Source organism: Serinus canaria, chromosome 1, assembly GCF_022539315.1.
Source record: "Serinus canaria isolate serCan28SL12 chromosome 1, serCan2020, whole genome shotgun sequence".
Lineage (NCBI taxonomy): Eukaryota > Metazoa > Chordata > Aves > Passeriformes > Fringillidae > Serinus > Serinus canaria.
In genome coordinates, this window is record NC_066313.1 from 94021 (window position 1) to 116579 (window position 22559).

General features: G+C 45.7%; 2 protein-coding genes across 8 annotated transcripts in view; one reads left to right on the forward strand and one right to left on the reverse strand.

Annotated features, from left to right (window-relative positions):
• EVA1C (eva-1 homolog C) overlaps positions 1 to 20863 on the reverse strand; it is a 41261-nt gene extending 20398 nt beyond the window's left edge. The window contains exons 1-4 of one of the 7 annotated variants that reach the window (XM_050975203.1): positions 20771 to 20863; positions 19736 to 19894; positions 13559 to 13660; positions 1071 to 1258 (exon numbers count right to left, since the gene is read on the reverse strand). Coding sequence is in view for 2 of the 7 variants with exons in the window: in XM_018908075.3 (XP_018763620.3) it covers positions 11475 to 11601 (127 nt within the window). In the remaining 5 variants the exon portion in view is untranslated. Of the gene's footprint in view, positions 1 to 1070; positions 1259 to 11474; positions 11669 to 12399; positions 12469 to 13558; positions 13856 to 19735; positions 19895 to 20770 lie in introns of those variants that run through there. The other 6 variants (XM_050975211.1, XM_050975209.1, XM_050975214.1 and 3 more) reach the window with 6 other exon arrangements.
• Positions 20864 to 20870: 7 nt separating this feature from the next.
• Positions 20871 to 22559, forward strand: part of URB1 (URB1 ribosome biogenesis homolog) — a 38573-nt gene continuing 36884 nt past the window's right edge. Inside the window, 2 exon segments of the mRNA XM_050975169.1 lie at positions 20871 to 21045; positions 21657 to 21796. Coding sequence (XP_050831126.1) covers positions 20907 to 21045; positions 21657 to 21796 — 279 coding nt within the window. The 5' untranslated portion in view covers positions 20871 to 20906.

Below are 22559 nucleotides of genomic sequence, written 5' to 3' on the forward strand. Positions count from 1 at the left end.
GCCAGGCAGATGCACTTCCAGCACAGCAGAGCTGTAGCTGAGTTCCCTGCCTCACTGACCTCAGTCTGAGCACTGGCACTGGAACAGGAACAGAAAAAATTTCATGCCCTGCATTTGCACTCTGGATCTCAAGGAGACCGGTCTAGCAGCAATCCCCACAGCTTCTCACGGGTTAAAAAGAATAACCAAGCCCACAACCAAACCCACCCCTACATTTTCTGTGTAATTGAGATCACAAATAACTGAAGTTCCTTGCCAGAGCCCCTCCTCTGTCAGCCTGCTCCTGAGAGATGCCAGGAAAATGGGCTGAATGCCCAACTGCACCCAAGTGACTTTGCTGTGGCCAGTGCTGCAGAGGGGCCTCCTGTGGCATTTGCTGAACACCTCTGGCATCACCATCGTGGCATGAAGGGCCACAGGGTCAGGGCATTCAGCCCTACATGAGTTGTGGGCACTCAACACCCTCACAGGTATGACCCAATATTTTTAATCATTTCAATTCTTCAGGTTTTAAGTTACTTGGGGCCAAGAGTGCTGTATACAAAACAGTCCAGTATTCCCTAAAGAATATCAGCTATGCTGTGATTTGGATGAGTTCCCTGGCATCTTAACTGCTACTTTGATCCTGCAAATTCCTAATCCAGCATCTAAGCACCTTTCTCCAACAATTGCAACTATTCAATCCTTTAAGAAAATGTCTTTATAAAAAACTTGCTCTGATTCTGTAGGAGCAATATGGTTCACTTGCAAAAATGGACTGGTGAAAATAAGATATATCTTGCTCTCCAACCTTCAAGCAGCTTAAACGTGACTCTGCTGTTAGTAAAATCCTTGCGTATTTGCACACAATAAGAGATAAAAATAGTAATGGAAATTGCTGAAACCTAATGTTCTCTGATATAAGAGGAGTGGTGACATAGTATCTAAATTGTTCATCTCACAAGGCAGACCACTAAAGCTGCATTTTTCATTACTGCACACACAGACACGCGTAGAACAGTCAGTCCTTTGCAGCTCACAGCCCATGCTGAGGGAGGACTCCCACTCCAAAAGTCACAATTTCCTCTTACCCTTCTCTGAAAAACTCCAGGTTCCTTCCTGTCTCCTCTCTCATAGCGGGGCACCGCCTGCCCTGCACTCATCAGTCTTCTCAGCAGCTGCTGCCTCTCCTCCTTTCCTGGGTAGGGTGGCTTGTACTCCCCCTGGTAGAAGCTTCACCTTCTTGAGACCATGCACATCCCCAAGTTGTTACTGACTTCTGCTCAGAAACAGATTTTCCCAGAGGGAGCAAATTCAGCCAAACAACGAGGTTAAGTCAGGGGGAAATTGGGTGTGATCTCTACCAGTAATAATAGCCATGGTGATCAGGAGTGAGGGCATTGTGAGGGTTGAACTCTTCCTGGGCAGCTTCCTGGCCTCTCCTTTCATGTTTACTTCATCAATATCAGTTAGCTGTGAATTTGGGGAAAACTTTATTTTACTACCTAAATATGGGAGCTGGAGGCTGTTCCTGGACTACAGCAGACCTCCAAGTTGGCCCCCTGCATGTCAGAGAAGTCTTCACTAGCTCCTAGATGGCCAAGGAGATCCCTTCCCTTTTTCTGAAGAGCAGGGCAGAGGGAGGGCTGGAGCACAACCAGTATGGATGGAGTGAGGTCATGGCTCTGTGTTCACTTGGGCTGGGTAATCAGAAGACTTGTGAGTTTTGGGGTTTCTTATCCTGAGCAAAGAGAATCGTAATCAGAACCCACAAAAAACCTTAGATTGCTTAATGTTTCAAACCTAATACTGAGGTTTTTTTGTTGTTGTTTTCTGGGTTAGGTAATGGAGGGGGAGATGGTGTTCAGCTGCAGCAGTTACTTTCCCAAGTGTCATTCTCTAATGAGGAGGGCTATAAAGTTTCTCTTTTTTCAGAAATAATAAATGTCACTCTTTAAAACAATATGAAACTATACCAAAAAAGTTAACTACCATGAGAATTGTCTAAATTAGAAAACCTTGGCAATACTGCAGTGTCCCAGTAACATCTCCACACCTCTGTGTGAAAGCCCCACTAGGCGCTTTCCCATTTATCCAGGACACACACTCATAAGCAATGTCTGGAGTGCTCTGCGTCTGGAATCATGTACGAGGCGTTAGAGACTGGCTCAGAAGTTAAGCCTAAAGCACACAGGCACAAAAAGATCCCATTATTTGGAGGCCAGAAGGTATCATCCCACCCAACTGTCTGTCTAACCCAGACTACTCATTCATTGTAATCTTTTACTGAGACTCAAAACACCAGTACAGGATCCAAGCGTAATCCTTTCTTCCAGAATTAGCCAAATTAGTCACAGCATCCACTGGGTTGACAAAGAACTTCAACTAAAAAAACATAGCACCAGAGAACAACACAAAACACTGAGGCTGAGCAGCTGAACAAAGCCTTACTGAAAAGGACAACTGATAAATGATTTTAAAAATGACTGACAAAAAACTGGCATAGGAGAATAAATAGATACTTCTTTGTATGAAAAAGAATTCTTAAGGGGTTATAGCTGGCATAATCACTTTGAATAGGAATGATAAGGGTAGCAGTGGACCTGAAGGTATGGAAATCCAAATTTTTATATTTTTTTTCTGCCTAAAAACTCTGAGAATCTGGGAATTTAGAAAGTTCTGTGTATGTCTGAGCTCCCCAGATGCAAGGATCGAGGAGTAGAGCATTTCAGGCTGTGAGCCCAATGCCCAGCACTCACTAAAAGCAATCTCAGCATTAGCTCAGGTAATGTCTTTTGGGTAGGACAGCAGCTTTGCAATGCAGTATTTTTAGAGGCTGAGGCTGAGTAGTCCACAAGCTGTGACGGTTCTCAGAACTGGGCCTGCATGCACAGATTTAGTAACATCAGTTCCTGTGTATCGTTCAATTTAGTTTAATTAGCACAGAAATTTGCCAGCTCATTTTAAAGACATACCCATCTATTTTAGATCAAAATAGATAGAAATAGCACACGTATTGTTGTGGGAGTCCCAGAAGGCTAATCCATCCGGTAAATCTCCATCAGCTCCCACAGTTCTGTGAAGAATTGTGCCAACACTCATTAAAAATACACAAGCCAGCTTGGTGAATTTGAGGGAAGATATTTCATGCAGTGATAGCAGCATAGTTAATAAACTCTACTACAAACACCATTTAGAAGCATGACTCTGATATTGATTGGTGTTTGGGATCCAGCTGCAGTACTTCTGCAGTATTTTCTCCTTTGGTTTGTGAAGGAAGCACCGAGGAGAAATTAACTCCCGAGTTTCAGCCCCAATCCCATCTGCCATACCCTCTGCTGCTCTCAAGGCATCTATGCCACAGGTCATGCTCTGCCAGGGCTCTCTGTCCACAGAGATAAGGATCTCTTGGCATTCCCTGTCACCTGGCTGTCTGCAAATTGTCTGCAATGTTTCTAAAATTCATGACACTATGTTTCTTGCTTCATCATTTTACTCTTTATCTAAGTGCCTGGTCAACATTCTGTTTGACTCATTCTAGCCACACTCCATGTTGCAATCCTTAATCACTAAGAAATATACTTAGACAGAAGCATTGTTTATTCTTCTTGCTGTTCAGAAATTAGCACAATTAGCTTTACTCAGCACACGTAAAAATCTGCAATTCCTTAATATATGCCTTCTTGCATGTCACCAATCTGATTTAATTTCCCTCCATGCCTTGTTTTTTTCAGTGTGCCTTTTTCTACTGTTCCTCTCAACCCTTGCTCTCTTTGCTAGAGACTACCATCCTACCAACTTCAAACTTCCAGTTGTACTGCAGAGATAGCATAAAAAGTTGGTTTTCTGTGCAAGGAAAATGTTTTTCATATAATCACTCTATTTTTTTTTCTATTATCTAAATCTTTTTTTTTTAAAAGCAAAGATAGATGTTTCCTTGGAAAAACTAGGCATAATCTAGTTTCACTAATAAGACCGGGACAACAAGCCCCATTCCATTTCCAAATGCCTCCTTTGGTTTCAGAGTACTCAAAGTTGTTGCTTTTCTTAGAATCAGTCCTTGAGACTTTTCAGGTGCCCATTTCTAAAGGAGATGAATCTTATGAGATCCTGGCCTCTGTCCATCTGCCATTCCTTTACTCAACTCATCACCATTTAAGCTTAATGGCCAGTTTCAAACCTGAGGGGTGCAGGGCTCAAAGAAATAAAGTTCCTACAAGCTGCACGGGAATTGAGGCCTGAGCTGCCGCTTTCAATTCAGTCTCAATGACTAATGCTGCAAGTGAACTGGCAGCTGGAGGAACAGGATGGTTATCCTGGAGAGCCATCAGCCTGATGCCAATGGAGCAGTTTGTTTCCACTGGCCTTACTGACTGATGAAGGATTAAGTCTGCAAGAAGAAAATGCTGAAGTTAGTGGTGAGGATGCTTTTGGGGTAGCAAGGGAATCAAAGCAGTGGTCGAGATACCAGTCACATTTCCCATGAACTGTTCTATCCACATGAATACTTTCCTAAGGAGGTTGTCCTCATTTTTTCCCCCTCATGGATCATAACATGAATCATAACCATCTTACTGAATCTAATTTCTGCTGTGTGTTAAATCTGAGGGTCGAATTAAGCAAGAGCTTGATTCTGCTTAAGCCAGAGAAAAGGTCAGGTAACCAGCAGATAATTCAATGCAAAACCTCATTCTCACTCCAGTTTAAACAGGGTTTGTTCAGAGAGCAGCAGCACACACAAGAAGCCAAGCTGTGAGCTCTTCCTATAAAAACAAACCAAGCCATTATGAATAAAGAACAGACCTGTAACTTTTTGATCCCAGTTTCTCCAGGAACCACACAACCTCTTCCTCTCCATGCCACTCAGTTCAGACCTGCAGTTATGTGAGTTACATTTTTGCAGAGTGGGAAAGCCCAAGAAGCCTGCACTTACACACCACATGCCTGCTCTGTTTCTCACATCCTCCCACAGGTGTTCTCTGTCCTTCATATCTACACTTCCCATTCCCTTGTGTTGTCTCCTAGGAATGATTCCCAGGAGTTTATTGTATCCCAGTGGCTTTCTGAGGAAATTGGGAGATCCCTATGCACTTCTGTTTTCTCACTTGCTTTCTGGTTTTATTCCCTGCTTGTGTCAGGAAGAGGCAAACTGTTCTTGATCCCCAAAATCTTGGGTCTGCAGTATACTCCACCCGATAGTCAGTTATATTTCTCTCAGCTATTCCATGAAGCCAGAAGGGCAAACACATGTCCTGGGACCTACTATGGAACTACTCCAGTAGAAAAGGAAGATTTTCTCCATCCCATCTAAACAAGCTGACAAGAGGCATGGGTTAGGGGAGACTTTAAAGCTCTTTTCTGCCCTTGCCAAAAATCCTCCTTTTAACTGGAGACAGAGTAGCCTCTTCCGGTGCAATTAACAAGAAGTAACAAGAGAAAGACTCTGTGGGCATCAACTGTTTCTGGAGACAGAATGAGAGACTCTTTATGCCCAAAGGGAAAAAACTTCCAATATTCCCAAAGACTGCAAGTAGGAAAACCTCAGGGACTAGAGGAAAATGTTTGTCTGAAAACTCAGATGTATGATTATGAATCTTCATGTCCCCCAGGAGAGCCAGGGGGCTGTTCATTGCCACCTCAGAAAACAAAACACAGGTTTTGTTTTGCAAACAGAACTTTGACTCAAGCTCTGCATTTTTTTGTATCCCCACTTATATTTGACATTCAGAAAAAAAAAATCAGAAAATCGGAAAAGATCAGAAAAAATCAGAAATCTGGCAGCTCACAGATCTGCAGTGCTATGATGGTTTATAGTACAGTAAGGCCAAGCTAGAAAAGCAAAAATACACTTCCCACTTCACTCTCAGCGCTTGATGATTTTGTTTACACCAACATTTCTTTGTCCTCTACTCAGTTCTAGCCCAAAGAAATGAAAAGTTAAAAAACTGCAAAACTATTCTGAAAGAATAATTCTTGTCTTCTCATCCAAGATTAAATACAATGAAGAAAAAGAAACAGATATTTGTGGGTTTGAGACCCTCAGCCAAAGCTCAGTGAAATCCTTGGGAATCCTTCCAGTGACCATAGTCTTTCAATTAGGTCTTATATAGTGAGTGATGTTTTAAAATTAATTCTAAATTAAGAGCCAAACCTCACTGGTATTTAATTTGTTGCCAGAAGCTACACAATAGACCTTTGAAGCAAAACTCTTAAAATGCCTAGAAATTCAGATTAAATGACTCACCAATGCTGAACAAATAAGGCGTAACCACGCCTCCTTCTGCTCTTCAGCTCCCTTAAGACACTATTTTCTCTGTGTTGGGTAATACATCAAAATATTTCTGTTTTAATTGTAGATTATGGCTGGCAGATGACAGAATTCTGCTAAGTGTTGACTGGTCAGACAGTGCCTTCTCTGTCTGGGGACACTTCCAACAAAAGCTGAGTATTTATCTGGAACAAGGCTGTAGTCCCTTTCTCTAATAAAGGTGAGACTGAAAGCTCTGCCTTACTGGGAAGGATATCAGCAGCAGATGGAGCAGGAAGGCAACAGGGGAGCTAATCCCTGCTATTTATTTTGAATAAAAATAGCATATGGAGTGCTAGGTGCCAGCAATCTGCCCAGGGAGAACAGAGAGAGTTCTGCCCCAAACTTCCTGCCCCAAAATTGTGAGACTCCGATAGACTCAAATGTGTTGGTCTCTGAGTAGTGGAGCTCAGGAACTCAAGTTTTGTGTCTTGTGTCTGAATTCCCCCACATCTGTAGGGGCAAGGGCACCCCACTATCCCTTAATTAATTTTGGAAGCCCTTCTTGGGGATGAAGACCTAGCTTACTGTAAAGGCCTCATAAAATGTGTAAGAACTTGACAGGACCTTTTACTTCTCTAACAAGCATAACTGAATCTCATCAGTGGATTTAGCAAAAAATATTAGCACATCTGAAATGTGGTTTCATAAGTTACACTTCCTGAGAAAGGCAAAAAGAACTGCAGGAAAAAGGCTGAAACAAAACCTTGGGTCTCAGCTCCATGATCTAAACTAAAATCTCTGTTCTGACACACACCTCTTTATTCCACAGAACAAATCCCAGACCAAAGCCCACTTCACTCAGAGAAACTTTAAACCAGACTTTGAGGTTTAACTCACACATTACTGAAATGAAACACATTTCTAAAATGAAATGCTTTTCTTTAAAGCAACGAACACTCTACTTTTAGAAGGCGGTATTGAGAAGATGCATCGTTGCATCACTCCTTCTAGCACATCACTCCTTTAAACATCCTGGTTGAAGGACATGCTACAATTGCCACAGTGAGTCAACAGAACTGACTCAAGAAAATTTGTACAGGATTTTATCTGACCAACACAAAGCCAACAGAAAAACTTCTGCATCATTGTGGTTGGTAGTGATTGATCCTGCCACATTACTACAAACAAAGCATTTGCTCAAAGCATTTGTTTGCTTTCCTTTTACCTGGGGGAATCTGGGATGGGTGAATGCCACAGAACTTAATGGAAACTTTTAATGCAGAAAGGTCACAGGAGCAGATTATATTTCTTGGGTGAACTGGTTTGCTTTTTCATTAGATCCACTTGTTTCTGTGGTTGGGTCAGGAGACCAAGTCTATGGAGTTAAAGCGAAGCTCGGTTCTGTCTGAACTGTTTTGCAAGAAAAGACAGAAAACTTGACACCAGCGGACAGAGATTAAAAGGTTCTACCCCTAAAGCAGTGGCTGCTTTCTGTTAACATCCAGAAAGTCATTCCTCACCCCAGTTATGCAATCACAATTACTTCATTTTTGATCTTCAGTTACAGCCACATTTCTTGAAAGCTGCCCAGAAAACCTGGCTGGGACTCAGGTAAAGAAGGGGAGACTGAGTGGTGAGTGAGCCAAGGAGGCGAGGTCAAGCCTGAGCTCAGAGCAGCAAGGAGAACAGAAAAAGAAGGAAGGAGCATAAAAAAGGGGTGGATGGATGTTCCTCAGTGTTGCCAGAGAGAAGGAGTTTGTTCCCAGATGGAGAAGGGAACAGTTTGTCAGCAGACAGGGAAAAGGTAGAAGGAGTGGGGATGGGATGGAGAGCTGAGGCCTTTTGCCAGTGCCAGCATGGAGAGCAAGGGCATGAGAGGAGATGAGGAGCAGTGATCCCTGCTCTTGGGAAGGTACCCACAGAATGCCACCATCCCCAGCCAAGCCAGCTCTCCTCAGAAGCTGGGCTTTCTATAGCACCAGAACACCTACAGTGTGAAACACTGGAAAGAAGTAGTTTGCTGGATTTGCCAGCTCCTTGTTTGGCCTGTTGTGGGAACCAGTCCTTGGAGACAGAGGAGTTGTGAGGAAATTGCTGTAATTAAGCCCTGATGTCCTGAAAAATGGCCCTTCTGGTAGTGTCCTGAGAGCCCAGGGTGCTCAGAGACTGGAGAACCAGCAAAATTCACAGCAGCCCCCTGGAATGGAACCCGATCCAAAATGTGAGAGCTACTAGTGATCACTGAGAAAATAAAGAAATATTTTAGTTGAAAGGTGTGCTTTGAGGAACAGGCATGAGGGGAAGAAAATTCTGTAGCTGTAGGATCACTCTCATATTCATGAAGGTCTAAGGAAAGAACTGTGGATTAAATCTCTCTTCTTCCAAACCTCCAGCTTTCAGTTTAAATTTGGGCATGAATACTTGGATTCCACTTTGAAAAATTAATCACACTGAGGACTGCAGACCTCAGAGCACATCTCCACTTTCAGTAACTAATGGAACTAATAAATATAGATTCATGGAATCATTAAGGTGGGAAAAGACCTGCAAGATCATGGAGTCCAACCTTTAAATTTCTTGTTTGTTGCTTCAAGCTGCTAGAGAAACATAGACTATGCAGATCTTTATTGTGTCAACATAAGAGAAACTATTGTGTCAAAATAAGAGAAACTCTTATTTCCAATAAGAGAAACTATTGAGTTCTCACAGAGTTGAATTTTTAACTGCTGCTGGTGTCTTATTTCAGAACATTTTTCTCCCCTAGAATATACCAATCCACAAAATGTTATTGCACAGTGAAGAAATGTCGCTCATAAAAAATCCCAACCAAACAAACAAAAAAGCCAATGAAATAGACAATTTTTCTTTGCATAGTTAAAAGCTAGAGAGATGAGAGCAAGAACCTGCAGCTGTAGGTAGTAGAAAGGATAGAGACCTCAAATACAAGTCAAACTTATAAATATTAATAATGACCCTTCACTGTACACTGCTCCCTGCTCCCCTTTCCAGAGCATCACACAGATCCCAGGAGGGAGCATCTTTGGGCTGTTCCAAGCAAACGGCGAGGTCTGATGATGAACAAATGGGCTCTGGGCTGGGTGGAACTGCTGGCACAATTGAGACTTGCATTAAGGGAACAACAGGGATTACACGGGCAGGTGCTGGAACCTGGCAGCAGTGTAGGAAGGAACTCTGGAAAGCTGTCAGAATGGTGAGGAGAGGAGGAGAGAGGAAAAGAGTTTGGGCTGTTGGGGTAGAGGCCTCATTGCACTTGGCAGCTGCAAGGCACTTGAAACGGGCCAGGTTTGTGGCCATGTATATTCAGCAGAGCTCAGAAAATCCAGTTGCTGCTCCTGCCGAGGGAGCGAGCAAATAAGGGAAATCAGCAACTCCACAAACTCGTCTCGAAGCTGCTGTTATGGAGCTTGTAATTCTTTAACAGTATTAAACAGCCTGAGGATGGCACTGCAGGCTGTCATCTCACCTCTGCCAACTCCTGGGCCACAGTACCTGCTTTTGAAGCAGCTAAAAACTTCTCCCTGTGCTCATCGTACAGTTTTTTTTTAAAGTTACAGTAACATTTTGGTCTTTTCTGTCATTCTAGATTAGATCTCCATGTTAAAATTAAAACGTGAGCAGATTTTGTTCAGGCCTGGGAGCTTCCCAGTCTGGTAGGAATTCTGGAGTCTGCTTTCCTTTTCTACATTTTATGTACTAAAACGTCTGCATGTCATGTTTAATACTGATCTCTGGGGCGAGATACCTTTTTTCCTCCAGTCATTCTACCTATTTGGAAAGCTCAGTGCACGATGAATAGTGAAGACAGCTGTACTTCTGAAGTTAATCTTGGTGAGCCTTATCTAAATAACATCATTTTAAAAATGAGCAGACTTTTGTGAGAGGAACTTTTCTACATAAAGGGATAATTTTTAACTCAGTGGCTAGTTGAAAAGGAAAATTTGAACATTTGTTTTATGTTATTGTGGAGAACCACCATGTGATTCCAAAACTAACATCCCAAACCAGCAGTTAAGCAAAAAAACCCACCAAAGAATGAGACAGAAAGCATTTAAAAGCCTTTTACATGTGAAAGGAATTGAATATGAGAAATGTAGCTTATCCAAGTACGTAATTCTGGTTTTTATATTTCATGGCTGCTTGCTTAGAAATTTTCAAGCTTGTGGAGCTGGATACAATTTAAAAAATTAGAAACTGTATTTTTCTGTTGCTGAGGAAATAGTTTCTACAGAACCATGACCAGAATATTGAACTGTATCAACACAAACTATATTAAAATGCATAACAACACATATTGGCTATTAATTATATATTAACTTTGTTCCAGTGCACTAGACTGGCTTTTGAGAAGTTCTGCTCTGTTCAATACGGGAAAGGTTTGCTTTCTGCCCTAGAGGCAGTTCCATAAGCTTCCAACTGCCAGGAATATGCTGTGCTCACTGAGACACAGAGAGGAGAGAAACAACTCTTCCAAATAACTTTCTAACAGCAGTGGGATGTCCTGGAGCACTAGAAAAGTTACAAGAGTGCAGTTTTCCCAAATAAAGAATACAGACTGCTTCTTCGTCTTGATGGAAACAAGGATATTTTCCCAGTTCCTGCAATCACTTCACTTTGCAGTGATGCAGCACCTTCCCAGAGATCTGTGATTCCTGGGCGACAGCTGATGCCTCTGCTCCCTGGGAAGGGACTCCCTTCATCCACTCCTCTCATGCTGCGAGGCTTCCCTCCCAGCAGAGAGAAGCGCAGCACTTGTTCGCTCCCTCAGGGCCCGACTCCAAGTCTCCAGGAGAAAGTGGGAACCTTTCCAGGGACTTCCACGCACTTTTGGTCAGGCCCTGGCCGATCCACGCCCAGCGTTCCCACCGCGCAGCGACAGCTCAGCTCCCCGTGTCCCTTCCCACCTGGCCCCTCTGGAAGCCCTTAACCCTCTCCTCCTTCCTGCCTTCGCGGCACATCGGGCCCGCGCTCCCCGGGGTGCAGGCCCGGGACACGGCCCCGAACAGGGGTTACGGAACACGGAGCGCTCCAGGAATACGCGGCTCCGTGCGGCGCTCCGGCCGGGAGCCCGCGGCCGCTGCCCTGGATGCGGCCGGTCCCCTCGGGGCACTGCGGGGGGCTGACAGCCCCCGCCAGACCCTGCCCGCGGCGTGCCCGCCTCCGCCCGGCCCCTCGGAGCTCCGCAGCCCCCGCTCCCGGGAGCCGTCACTCGGTGCCCGCCCCGTACCTGAGAAGTCGGCGAGAGCCGCGACCTCCGCGCCGCACACAAGGACCACGCAGGACAGGAGGCGGAGGAGCAGCCCGGGCTCTACCTGTGCGCGGCGTGGGTGCTGCCCCGCATCCCCGTCCCTCATGGTGCGGGAGAGGGCGGCTCGGGGCGGGGGGCAGCCCCGCCGCTTCACATGGTGCAGCCGGTCCCGGCTGGCGGCGCGGCCCCCCCGGGCCGCCGGGCGCCCTCGGGGCTGCCCGTGCCCCGCGTGGGAGGAGGAGGAGGAGAAGGGGGAGAAGGAGGGCGAGGGCGGAGCAGTCCTGCCAGCGGCCGCGGCGGGAGCGGGTCCAGCCGGCGCGGGCACTCAGGACGCGGGGGCGGCGGGGAAGGGACGGGAAGGGACGCGGGCTCCCGGCGGCGCCGCGTCGGGCACTGCCCTCGGCGCACATCGTGCGGCCGGGCTGACTCAGACCCGGCTGCACCTCGCCCGCCCTCCCCGGCTCTCCCCACCCCTCTCCGAGCCGCTCGCGCCTCCCTCCTGGTCAAGAGGCTCGGTTTCACCGTCTTCCCCCTCATTCTTGCTTGGCAATGGTTGGAGGATTGCCACGGACTTTCACACACACCGCGACTCGTGACCACATTTCCCCGCTTGTGTTTTTCCCGAGAGAGGTGCAAGGTGCTCCCCATCACTCCCTGTCCCCGCAGCCCAACTTCCCTGCGTTCCCTTCTCCAACGCCCTCGGCTCTCGTGCCAGACCCTGCCAAGGCTGCTGCTCCAGCCCCGCTCCTGCCCTTACACCTCGGCTCACGGGTCTCTGAGGGAACCCAGCTGGGACCTACGCCTGGCAGGATCTCTGGATGAGGGATTTCAGTGGGCAAACAGTACTGACTCTTCCGTGTTGCAAAAGGAGCACCTCTGTTTCCTCACACTGACACCACCTTACCGCAGCTCCGGGGCTTGAGGACTCTAGTTCAGCGCGCCTTAAGTGCGTAGGCTTGGCTTAAAGCCTTCACTGCAAAGTGAGGAAACATCTTGAAGTTACTTTGAGAGACTTCAAGTTGTTCCCTGAAATCTTTTTTGATACAGAAAAGTGGACCAGTGAGAAGTTCAAACAAATTGTCATTACGACCTGCTAAACTACCTTCTAATGTAATTTGGTGCTTCTTTTAAGGTATGAGGGACTCAAGGGAATAAATCAGGACAGCTCCCAGTTCCTGTAAGAGCTGTCTTCAGGAAAAAGAGCTTAGAACCAACACTGGAAATGGGGCACAAAAGCCTCTTTTTTCCTGGGGCTGTGGGCAAACATGAATATCCAGCTGTTTACATTCTGCCATGCATGATCACACTGATCTTTCTCTTGAAAAAATAAGTGAGTCAGTGAAAGATGATGGAACCAAACTAATTGTGTTAAATCTATTCCTCTCCTCCTGTTCCAACTGAAGTTGGACCACATCCAGATTTGAATTTCCAAAGTCTGGCACCTCTTTTCAGAGGTTACACTGAACTTTGACCAACTTGGTCTTCATGTTTGGATCTGAATCCGCTTTTGTTCCTCTTCACACATAGAAAAACAACTGGCTAACACATATATTAGCCTATGCTTCCTTAGTCTTGGGCAGATAAGAGCAAAACGGGTTTCACATGAACCTGTCTGAGGTCAGAGACGGTCCATCAAGTGTTACTGAACTCAGATAAATGGGATCAAAGCTACCGAAATAACAGTACAAAATCACTCTGAAACATCTGCAACTGCAAACACAGATGGGGAGAGAGAACAGTAGCTGTGCAGGTGAAGCCCTTGCTTCTGGCTGCTTCAGATAAGGACAGTGTTTACCTCTGAACTCAGCCAGTTACCCTCTGCCTTCCAGCGGGGGAACTGGAAGGAGACTTGTGGGAGTCTCCCCCTACTCCCCTCCTTTTCCCCCTTAACCTTGCAACTGATCATTCAGTCTGACACTTCCTGCACTTGCTGTCTCAGGTCAGTCCCACCAAAGGCAGAAATGAATGCTGGGGAACAAGCAGCCCAGATTTTTACACAGAAGCACCTGGAAGCCATACTTGGCTCCTCTAGAAAGGCGTTCAGATAATTAGGTTGAACTTACCTGTCTATCCCAACTTCCTAGATGCTGTAACCTCGTATCCGCCATAACTTCAGGTGAGTGCAGTCAGACCATCTGTGGCTTCAGGATGCCAAACTCCACTCCCTGTACAGCCAACAGAGAGATATCTCATATTCAGGCCACCTTCTACAGCTCTATCAGGAAGTGTTTCACCTCCTTCTCTCACATCTGCTAATTAATCCCTGGAACAGATGTCAATAATGACCACTCAGTCTGTTGTAACTGAGTAGACAATAGATCTGTGACAAGTACACAATCAACGCAGAAGAATATATAAAGCATTAAAAATAACTGGGAAGTATCCCATACTTGTGCTTGAAAGGCTTTGAATCAGAATGTCTGATGAGCACTTGTGAACCCTCTTTTCCCAGTGAGATTACATAGCTTTTTCTAGCCTGGTGGTACTGTAAGCAAAAGACCATCCAAAATGCAGGCATGAGCCTGGGATGCTTTTGGCACTCTGCAGGTATAGCCCAAAGGCAAAGGCCATTTCCAAGAGGAATGACTAAACTGTAAGAGGTTCAAAACGTAGGTAACCTCCAGGGAGGTGAAGCAGAGAGGGTTGAATGACAGCACAAGAGGCAGCTAGGTGCTCTTGCTTGTAGACATCTGTCTTCAAGGGAAGCCTTCCTATGAAGGAGGAAAACTTATGGACACTGTGGCTGACAGGAACGGAATGGCATTTCTATTTTTTTACACATATGTATGTATAAATATCTATGTGTATACATATAGTGGGGTTTTTTCTTTTCCCTCTGAATGGGGCTACTCTGCTATTCAAAATTAACCTAAAACCAAGTAACCTACAATATAAAATGTAGTCTTGCAAATCTCTGCTATTCAGGGAATAGCAAAGATTTGCAAGACCACTTTTTATATTTTAGGTTACTACCCATCACTACCCTGTGATGGGTAGTGCTTAAATAGTAAACTTGGAGACAGTAGTGTAAAACACAAAGGCAGGAAGGGAGAAAGTGTTTATCAGAATGCAGCTCCTAGAAGCTGGCAATACTCAGTTGCTGGAAGACAATATAACTAATCCAGACATGTTCAGCATGTAGAATTACAGAATCTCACCCCTGTCCTTTCCTCACAAGCAACAGGAATTAGATTGCTTTTTTTTCTTCCCCAAAGGAAAAAAAAAATCACACGAAAGTCCAGGAGTTAGAATCCAGGAGAGGTATCACATCTGCTTCAGACAGTTTCTCTCTTTTGGACTTGGGGAGAAAAGAAATCATTTCACAGTGCCAGAAATGCAGGATTTGTGTTGTTACAAGGAAGCTTGGCAAAAGCAAAGCCAGAATCTGAGTACTTATCCATATTATTATTTTTTCCCTGAACTTCACTCCAACTGCCAATTCAAAACTCATATAATGACTTAGTGTATGGAAATTCCAATAAAATTAGTGTGTCAGTTAAGAAGTAAACAATGTGAAATAAAAGAAAGTGAATGTGAAAAAAATAAAAAGTGAAATAAAATAGACAGTTCAGTAAGATGGCCTCAATTTTTCTGTAAGTGAAAAAAATCACTAGATCTATTGTACAATAACAAAAATTGTCAGAAAAATACCTCAGAAATATTTTTTCACACAGACACATATCTGTGTGTACACTTCTCACCACTAAATCCCCTACTGCTTTTTCTTTCTGCTTTCTCCCCTATAATTTTTGTAAGAGCTGATATTTGTAATTTTCATTTTATTCTTCCAGAATAAAGTTTCCAAGAAGTTCCCTAATGTTCTTTTTGGCTTTTGAGGATTAAAACAAAACAAAAATTAAGAACAAAACCCCAGGCTTTTCCCACATTTTTAAAAGTTTTATATTCCTGCATTCTGACACAGACAGAATCTACAGGACAGTTCAAACAAGTGGGTTGCTATCCTCTGTCTGTTTCTATGGAAATGAGTGTCAGACCACTTAAAACAAAGCACATACTTTACAGTAATCACCGTATGGTGATTATTTAAAATAACAGACTGCGTTTTTCCCAATCCAGCCTCTATTTCTATGGATACAAGCTGAAAATAGTTGTAGAGAAGCTTGTTCATCAGTTTTTTCTAACTCTAAATGTGTTTTGGATGCTGTAAGTTCTCACAGGGTACTATGGATAATAAGATCTAACAAGACCTTCAAGTGTACTGTAATTTGAACTTGAGAGGACCAATTTGGTGAGCCAGAGTTAAGAAACACTCTCGTGTGTGTAAATAGAAATTTGAATGAATACTGAGTGAGTACTCCACACAGTAGGTTTAGAAGGAGGGGAAATATTTGCTGTTTTCTGCTATTTTTTGACTCGCTTCAGAGAGAGCAAGCTCAGCTAAACAAGTTTTGAGTTTTGTGCTCATGAGCTGCTCCTTGGCCAAACTAGTCATAACACCACAAAGACCCTGACTGCTTCACAAGACAGAAGATGTGGCCCATGAAGTTTGTAAAGCCAATCTCCTCACATTTCACCTGGAATGAAACCTCACTCCATTTCCTCACCAGGCGCAGCAGAAAGTCCCCACTCCTCACCCTCCTGAACGCTGCCAGTCTTGCTGGCACTTCTCCTGTACAGATTACTTTTTCTAGCAGTGCACCTGGCACTTGTATAGACATGAAGTAAGAGGCATGTTCCATCTTACAGAGCTTACTGCTGGAAACAAGAGAAAACATGACCTAAGGTGGAGGCAGAACAAATGCACCAAGGAAAAGGTCCTGGTTTTGTTGCTCTTGCCCTCTTAAAGCACCCAAGTTGCCCCTGTCACTTCCTGACATGATGCTTCAAAGACACACTGGGAAAGACTGTGTGTCTAGCCTCTCAGTTTAGGAAGAACATTAGGACAAAGTTGCTGGGTGGACCATGGTCTTGGAAATCAACCTTTTTGTGAAAGTGCTTTATTATGGTTCTATAAGCCTGCCTTTGACGGGCTGTTGTCACTGTTCCCCTTTAATAAGTCCTGAAGCCAAGATTTTCCAAAATGACTAATGATTATGTACTTGAAATTCAAGACTGAAGCTTTTTAAAGCCACAGAATCAATGTCAAAACACTGAAAAAAACTGTGGCTTTTCCAAGAGCCTTGAAAAAATCAGGCTTCAGGGTCTCTCGAGTTAGGTATGTAAAGGCATGGAAAACTGTCAGTGTTTCAGAAAAGAGTAGCCCATATCAATATCTAATCAGTGAGAGTTGATAGTTTTGAGATCCAGACCTCAGGCTAATTCAAGCTGAGCACTGTAAAATTAAAAACAAATAACAAAATTTGAAAATAATTATTGCAGTGTTTTTAAGTGCCTGCTTTTCCCATCAGGACTGTAAGGGCTCCCTGGTAAATTCTATGACTCAGTGATTATGTCAAACTAACTCAGACTGGATGATGCTTGAGGATTATTCCATGTGCAGAAGGTGGGAAGAATTTCAGTACACAGAAGATACCCTGAGTATTGCAGTAGATGCTCAGAGGTGCTTCCAGCATGTGCCTCCTCTAGCTCTTCACAGCCTGCTCACTGACCTCCCCACTTTTCTGTCCTCTTCCCTTCTTTTCTGATCTTTCCACCCATCTTCAGCACCTGGGCACGCAGCCCAGCTCCAGACTCACACCATGCTCTGACTCAAACCCCTGATGCTCATAATGCCTTGTCCATATCGACAGGCTCTAATATTCCTTGTGGGAGGAAGACAAATTGCCATTAATCAGGCCTAAAATGCACTCCTTGCACTCCTGCTGAAATAACTATGGGATTGGAGGAGGAGGGAGAAGAGGAGGAGAGGTGGTACAGCATCTAGAGTAAAAAAAGTTGTGGTTTTACTTCTGCCTTGCCTGCCCACTCATCTCCTGGGTCCACACACTGACCTTGCACATCACCTGGACTCCTCGATGCCAAACTTCTGGAATCAAGCACTGCAATGACTGTGTCTCCAAGTGTATGACCTAGCACTGGGCTGATCAGAGCAAGGATCACGAGAGTATGGGGCACAGGGCATTCGGACATGCGATGGCAAAGAAGTGATAGTGCTGGGAATCCTCCCTTCTGGGAGGCTGTGCTGAGGAGGTGGTCCTGATATCCCATCCCTTGGCAGCATCCACCCTCCTTCTGTGATCCCATGCCTCAGAGTTTCAAAGGCTGGAAAGCAGGAAGATTTGACAAAGAGCTCTATATCACACTTAAAATTTTGGGAAAAACCGAAGGAAACTTTTCTGTGGAATAATTGCGTAAACCAAGGGCAAACATTGAGAACTACAGTTTTAGAGATGGGATTTTGGATTAAATCCATTCCCTCTGAATGCTTTCTATAGTTAATTTATACATAAAATGAAAACATTATTTTAAGAAATGAATGCATTTCTTACTAGTGTAGGGTAGGGGATCACAACTCACAGATGGCCTTGAAGTGAAACCACCACAGAGGTTACTTTAACTGGGGCGGTTACTTTAACTGGGGCTCCAGTACCCAACCCAGTGGTTTTAAAGGACAGGTTTGGGCTGGGATTAGCATGGGCTATGCTGGGCTAGCTGGGCTCATGCACAGGTCTGTCAGCAGTCCTACGCAGAGAGAGTCCCTCATCTGTAGGGAGAGGTTGTAGGCCTGGAGATCAGGCTGAGTTTGGGAAGGGTCATGAGGACATGGTTAGGGAGTGGTGTAAATGCATATCAGGAGACTTAATCCTGAGATGTGGCAAGTACTAGCTACAGAACAGCAAGTATCCATGGCTAAAGGCTGGAGAGAGGGGCTGGCTGAGAAGGACAGCAGTGTTTAAGGCTGAAATCAGAAGAGAAACCTTGGTGAAGCTCTGTGTTAGAAACGTAGATTTCTAACAAATCAGATTTTTGTCTTCAGGACTGCATGGGTGAGGATCCCACAGCGAAGGAAAAGGTTCAGGTTTGGGAAGCAAAGGCAAGTAAGTAGGACTACAGGGCTGGAGCTTGGCTGTTTGCATGCTGTTCAGGGCAGTAAAGGCTTCAGAGGCCCTAACTGAGGCAGGAAAGGGTTGCTTGGCTTGATTAGTCTGGTATCTAGAACTGTTCCTTGAACAAGGCAGAGAGCTGAGGTTCATGCAAGGGACCAAGAATTGTTTTTCAGACGTGAAAATGCCAGAGGGGCAGTGTGTAACTTGGATATGATGATCTGTTCATCTGGCAAGAACCACAGAAGAGCATTTTGATTTACTGAAAACTGAACAGCTCAGAAGTTGCTGCCTGACTCATTCACTGCTCCCATCTGTTGCACATATAAGCACAGCAGAGCAGATGAATTTTGTCTGGGCCTGAGGTCTTCGACTGGCCCTCCATAAATGCTGCTTGCCAAAAAACAGACTTAGGGGAGGAAAGCTGTCAGATATAATAGAGAAAGAAAAGGACATGAGTTTCAAAGTGCACTCCAGCAGAACATTGAAGTGACCTGGCTGGAACTGAAAGCAGCAGTCTGCTTCCCCAGCCTCCTGGAAGTCTCTGACAGCTACACAGGCAGTGAGGGGAGAGAATAATTGAACTTGAAATAAAATCAAATGAAATAATTTTCAGTACCATTCTGCAGTACTTTTTAAAATACTAGAACTATGAAATATGGCCTGATGGTAACTATCAAGCTTGTAAGTCTGGTAACTAGGACTTTTACCTTGAAGATGTCAGTATGGGTACTTTCAGCCTTTTAAAAGCTGTCTTAAATCAAATCTTTTTTCTAGGCTCTGCTAGCTCTAGCCTTCCTTTCCATCCCCTCAATAACAAAGCAACTCCCTCCTGAGAATGTTATTTACTTTTCATATTATGTGCCTATAAATTTCTGGAATTGCAAATGTATTTGGATACCTGCATAAATTTAAAAACTGTAAGGCTGAAACAAAGGATTCCCATCATCCAGAAGAACCAGCAAAAATGTTTTATGGAAGAACAGAGAAGTCTGTACCTTTGCATAGAATTTGCTATACTGAGGTGAATTCCAAATGCCACTGCCATCTAAACAAGCAGAAAAATAGCTGGAATGTAGCCAGTTAAATTTAAGTATTCCTAGAAATAGGAATTAATAGCAGAGCTTGGAACATGATGTTACTAGCAGCAGTAAGATGTTTTTAGCTTTATTCTCATAAATTACTCGAAAAAAGCCTTTGTACCTAGTGTCTAGCGATTCATACTTTCCCATTTCCTTCCCCCCCCCCCAGTATTGTGTACTCCCTTTATTTTACCCTTTTCTGTCTTCTAACTTCAGCTTCTTTTATTTTGTTCTATCCTCTTTCTCAAAACATCGCAGCATCTTCTGCCAGTGTGAAAGCATTTGCTCATCCTAGGTCTCAGAATGGCTGTGAATGTTGCCCTCTTCTGGATCACTTTTTTACAGTATTTTGCTAAAAAAAAAAAACAAAAAAACACCAAAACAAAACAAAAAAAACCAAAACCACAAAAACAGTTTTAAAAAGCCCAGGAAGATACTAATTTTACTTTTATTACTTGCACATATGAAATAAATTCTGGTTTGGATTTAGATAGATCTTTATTTTGATTTTTTCTTACTGAACTAATCTACTCTATCTTCCACTACTGTTTCAACGGTTGTCATTCCATATGAAACAGTTTATTGGAACAAGCCTTTTTCCATTCCTCCTTATCACTGTGCTTGTCCTGGAATAACTCATGCTGAAAGCAAGGGAAGGGTTTAGATTTTAATTAATCTAGGCCTGCCCTCTGGCAGTGGGAAGCCATTCCCCCTTTTCTGTCACTCCTTCCCTCACAAATAGTCCCTCTCTATCTCTCCCGTGACTGGAAAGCCACAGTTAGGTCACCCCGAAGCCTTTCCCTCTGCTGGAAAGAGAGGAGTATCTGAGGAAGTTCTCTCCCCTCCCCTATTCCCTGCGCTCCGGGCGTTCCCCTTCCACTCCGAAGTTTAAGCCGTGTTGGTTCAGGATCGCAGGGGGGGCTGCAGTCTGGGGAAAGTGGGATGACAAAAACCTGCTTGGCCTTGCAAGCAGCGATGGATGAGAGACTGCTTCAGATGGGACATTGGGAAGGAATTCCCGGCTGTGAGGGTGGGCAGGCCCTGGCACAGGATGCCCAGAGCAGCTGTGGCTGGCCCTGGATCCCTGGAAGTGTCCAAGGCCAGACTGGACGGGGCGTGAAGCAACCTGGCCCAGTGGAAGGTGTCCCTGCCCATGGCAGGGGGTGGAAATGGTTACGGTCCCTTCCAAACCATTCCATGATAACTATTTTTAACTCTTTTTGCCCACCTCGGCACTGGTCGCTGGGGAAGCCTTGCCGCTAGGACGGGCCGGCCACGACCCCGGGCTGCGGCCGCTCTGCCCGCCCCTTCCTGCGGGAGCGGCGGAGGTTCCGGGGCGGGCCTGAGCCGGGCTCGGATCGGGCATGGCCGGGAAGCGGAGCGGCGAGGCCGGGGAGCGGAGCGGGGAGCCTGCGGCCAAGCGCGCCTGTGGCCCGCGGGACGAGGAGTTCAATGGCGCCCGCTTCAAGGCGCTGCTGCGGGACCCGGCAGCCGCCGCCAAGGGTGAGGGGCTCTGCAGGGCGGGAAAGGCGCCCCCTGAGGCGGCCGGCCCCGGCTGAGGCGACTCACCCGGGCTGAGGCGGCTGCTCCGGGCTGAGGCTGCTGCTCCGGGCTGAGGCGGCTGCTCCGGGCTGAGGCTGCTGCTCCGGGCTGAGGCGGCTGCTCCGGGCTGAGGCGGCTGCCCTGGCTGAGGGGGCTGCCCCTGGCTGAGGCGGCTGCTCCGGGCTGAGGCGGCTGCTCCGGGCTGAGGCGGCTGCCCTGGCTGAGGCGGCTGCCCCTGGGCTGAGGCGGCTGCCCCTGGGCTGAGGGGCCTGCCCCGGGCTGAGGCGGCTGCCCCTGGGCTGAGGGGGCTGCCCCGGGCTGAGGGGGCTGCCCCGGGCTGAGGGGGCTGCCCCGGGCTGAGGGGGCTGCCCCGGGCTGAGGGGGCTGCCCCTAGTTGAGGGGGCTGCCCCGGGCTGAGGGGCGGCCCGGGGGACGTCGCGAGGATGGCACGGCTGCTGCTGCTGCTGCTGCTGCTGGGGATGCCGCACTTGGGCACGGCCCGGCCCCTCTGTGTGGCGCAGAGAGGGCCCACTCGTGGCACTGGTGGCCCGGGTGACGCTGCGGCTTTGCAGGGCTGGAGACCTTCGTGTCCATCGCCAAGACGCTGCCGTCGCCCCAAGTCTACGATGTCGTGGAGGGATACGTGAAAATTTCCATGGAGTGTGCTGAGATATTCAAGCTTCTCGATGGAGAAAGGAAGCCTGAAAGTGAAGTAAGTTGGATATGGGGGTTGTCATTCAGGGACTGGCAGCTACAGTCCCAACAATCCCACCCTGGAGAAGAACCAACAAAGGTCGCCAGGGAATGGTCACAGCTGCCAAGGTTGCCAGAACTCCTGGAACATTTGGACAACGCTCCCAGGCACAGGGTGGGATTGTTCAGGTGTCTGTGAAGGGCCAGGAGTTGAACTGGATGATTCCTTTAGGTTCGTTCCAGCTCAGAATATTCTGTGGTTTTATGAATACATAGTGTTTTGTGGTGTAAAGAACTCTGTAAATTTTTGGTTTGGGTTTTTTTTCTGGAAGTAGCAGTGGCAGGAGCACCTACCAAGTGGGAGATTTTCCTTTCTGTTCATAAATGTTCCTGGATTTAATGGCACACACAACCAATAGTCCTCTCCAAATCAAGCTGTTAAGGTTCTTTAAATGTTATCAAAAGGCCTTTTAGGAAATAAGAGGATCAACAGAAGCAGTTAAGAAAGCGAAACAAAAGTAGCCTAGTGAAAGTAAATGTTTTTAGATATCTACATCAGCATTTCTAGGAAGCCGATGGTAAAGTTGACTTCATTTTTCTTATTTCAGCTGGACACAATTTTATCCTCATCAGAATATGCTGAATGAACAAAGAATTCAATAAATTTTCACTGAGAATGCTGGTGCAGCATTGCTTACAATGTAGTGTTGCTTGCAATGTACTATTGTATTGTGTGGCTTTTTAACCATCACTTGCTGTTCTTTGCCGTTCATTATCATTTT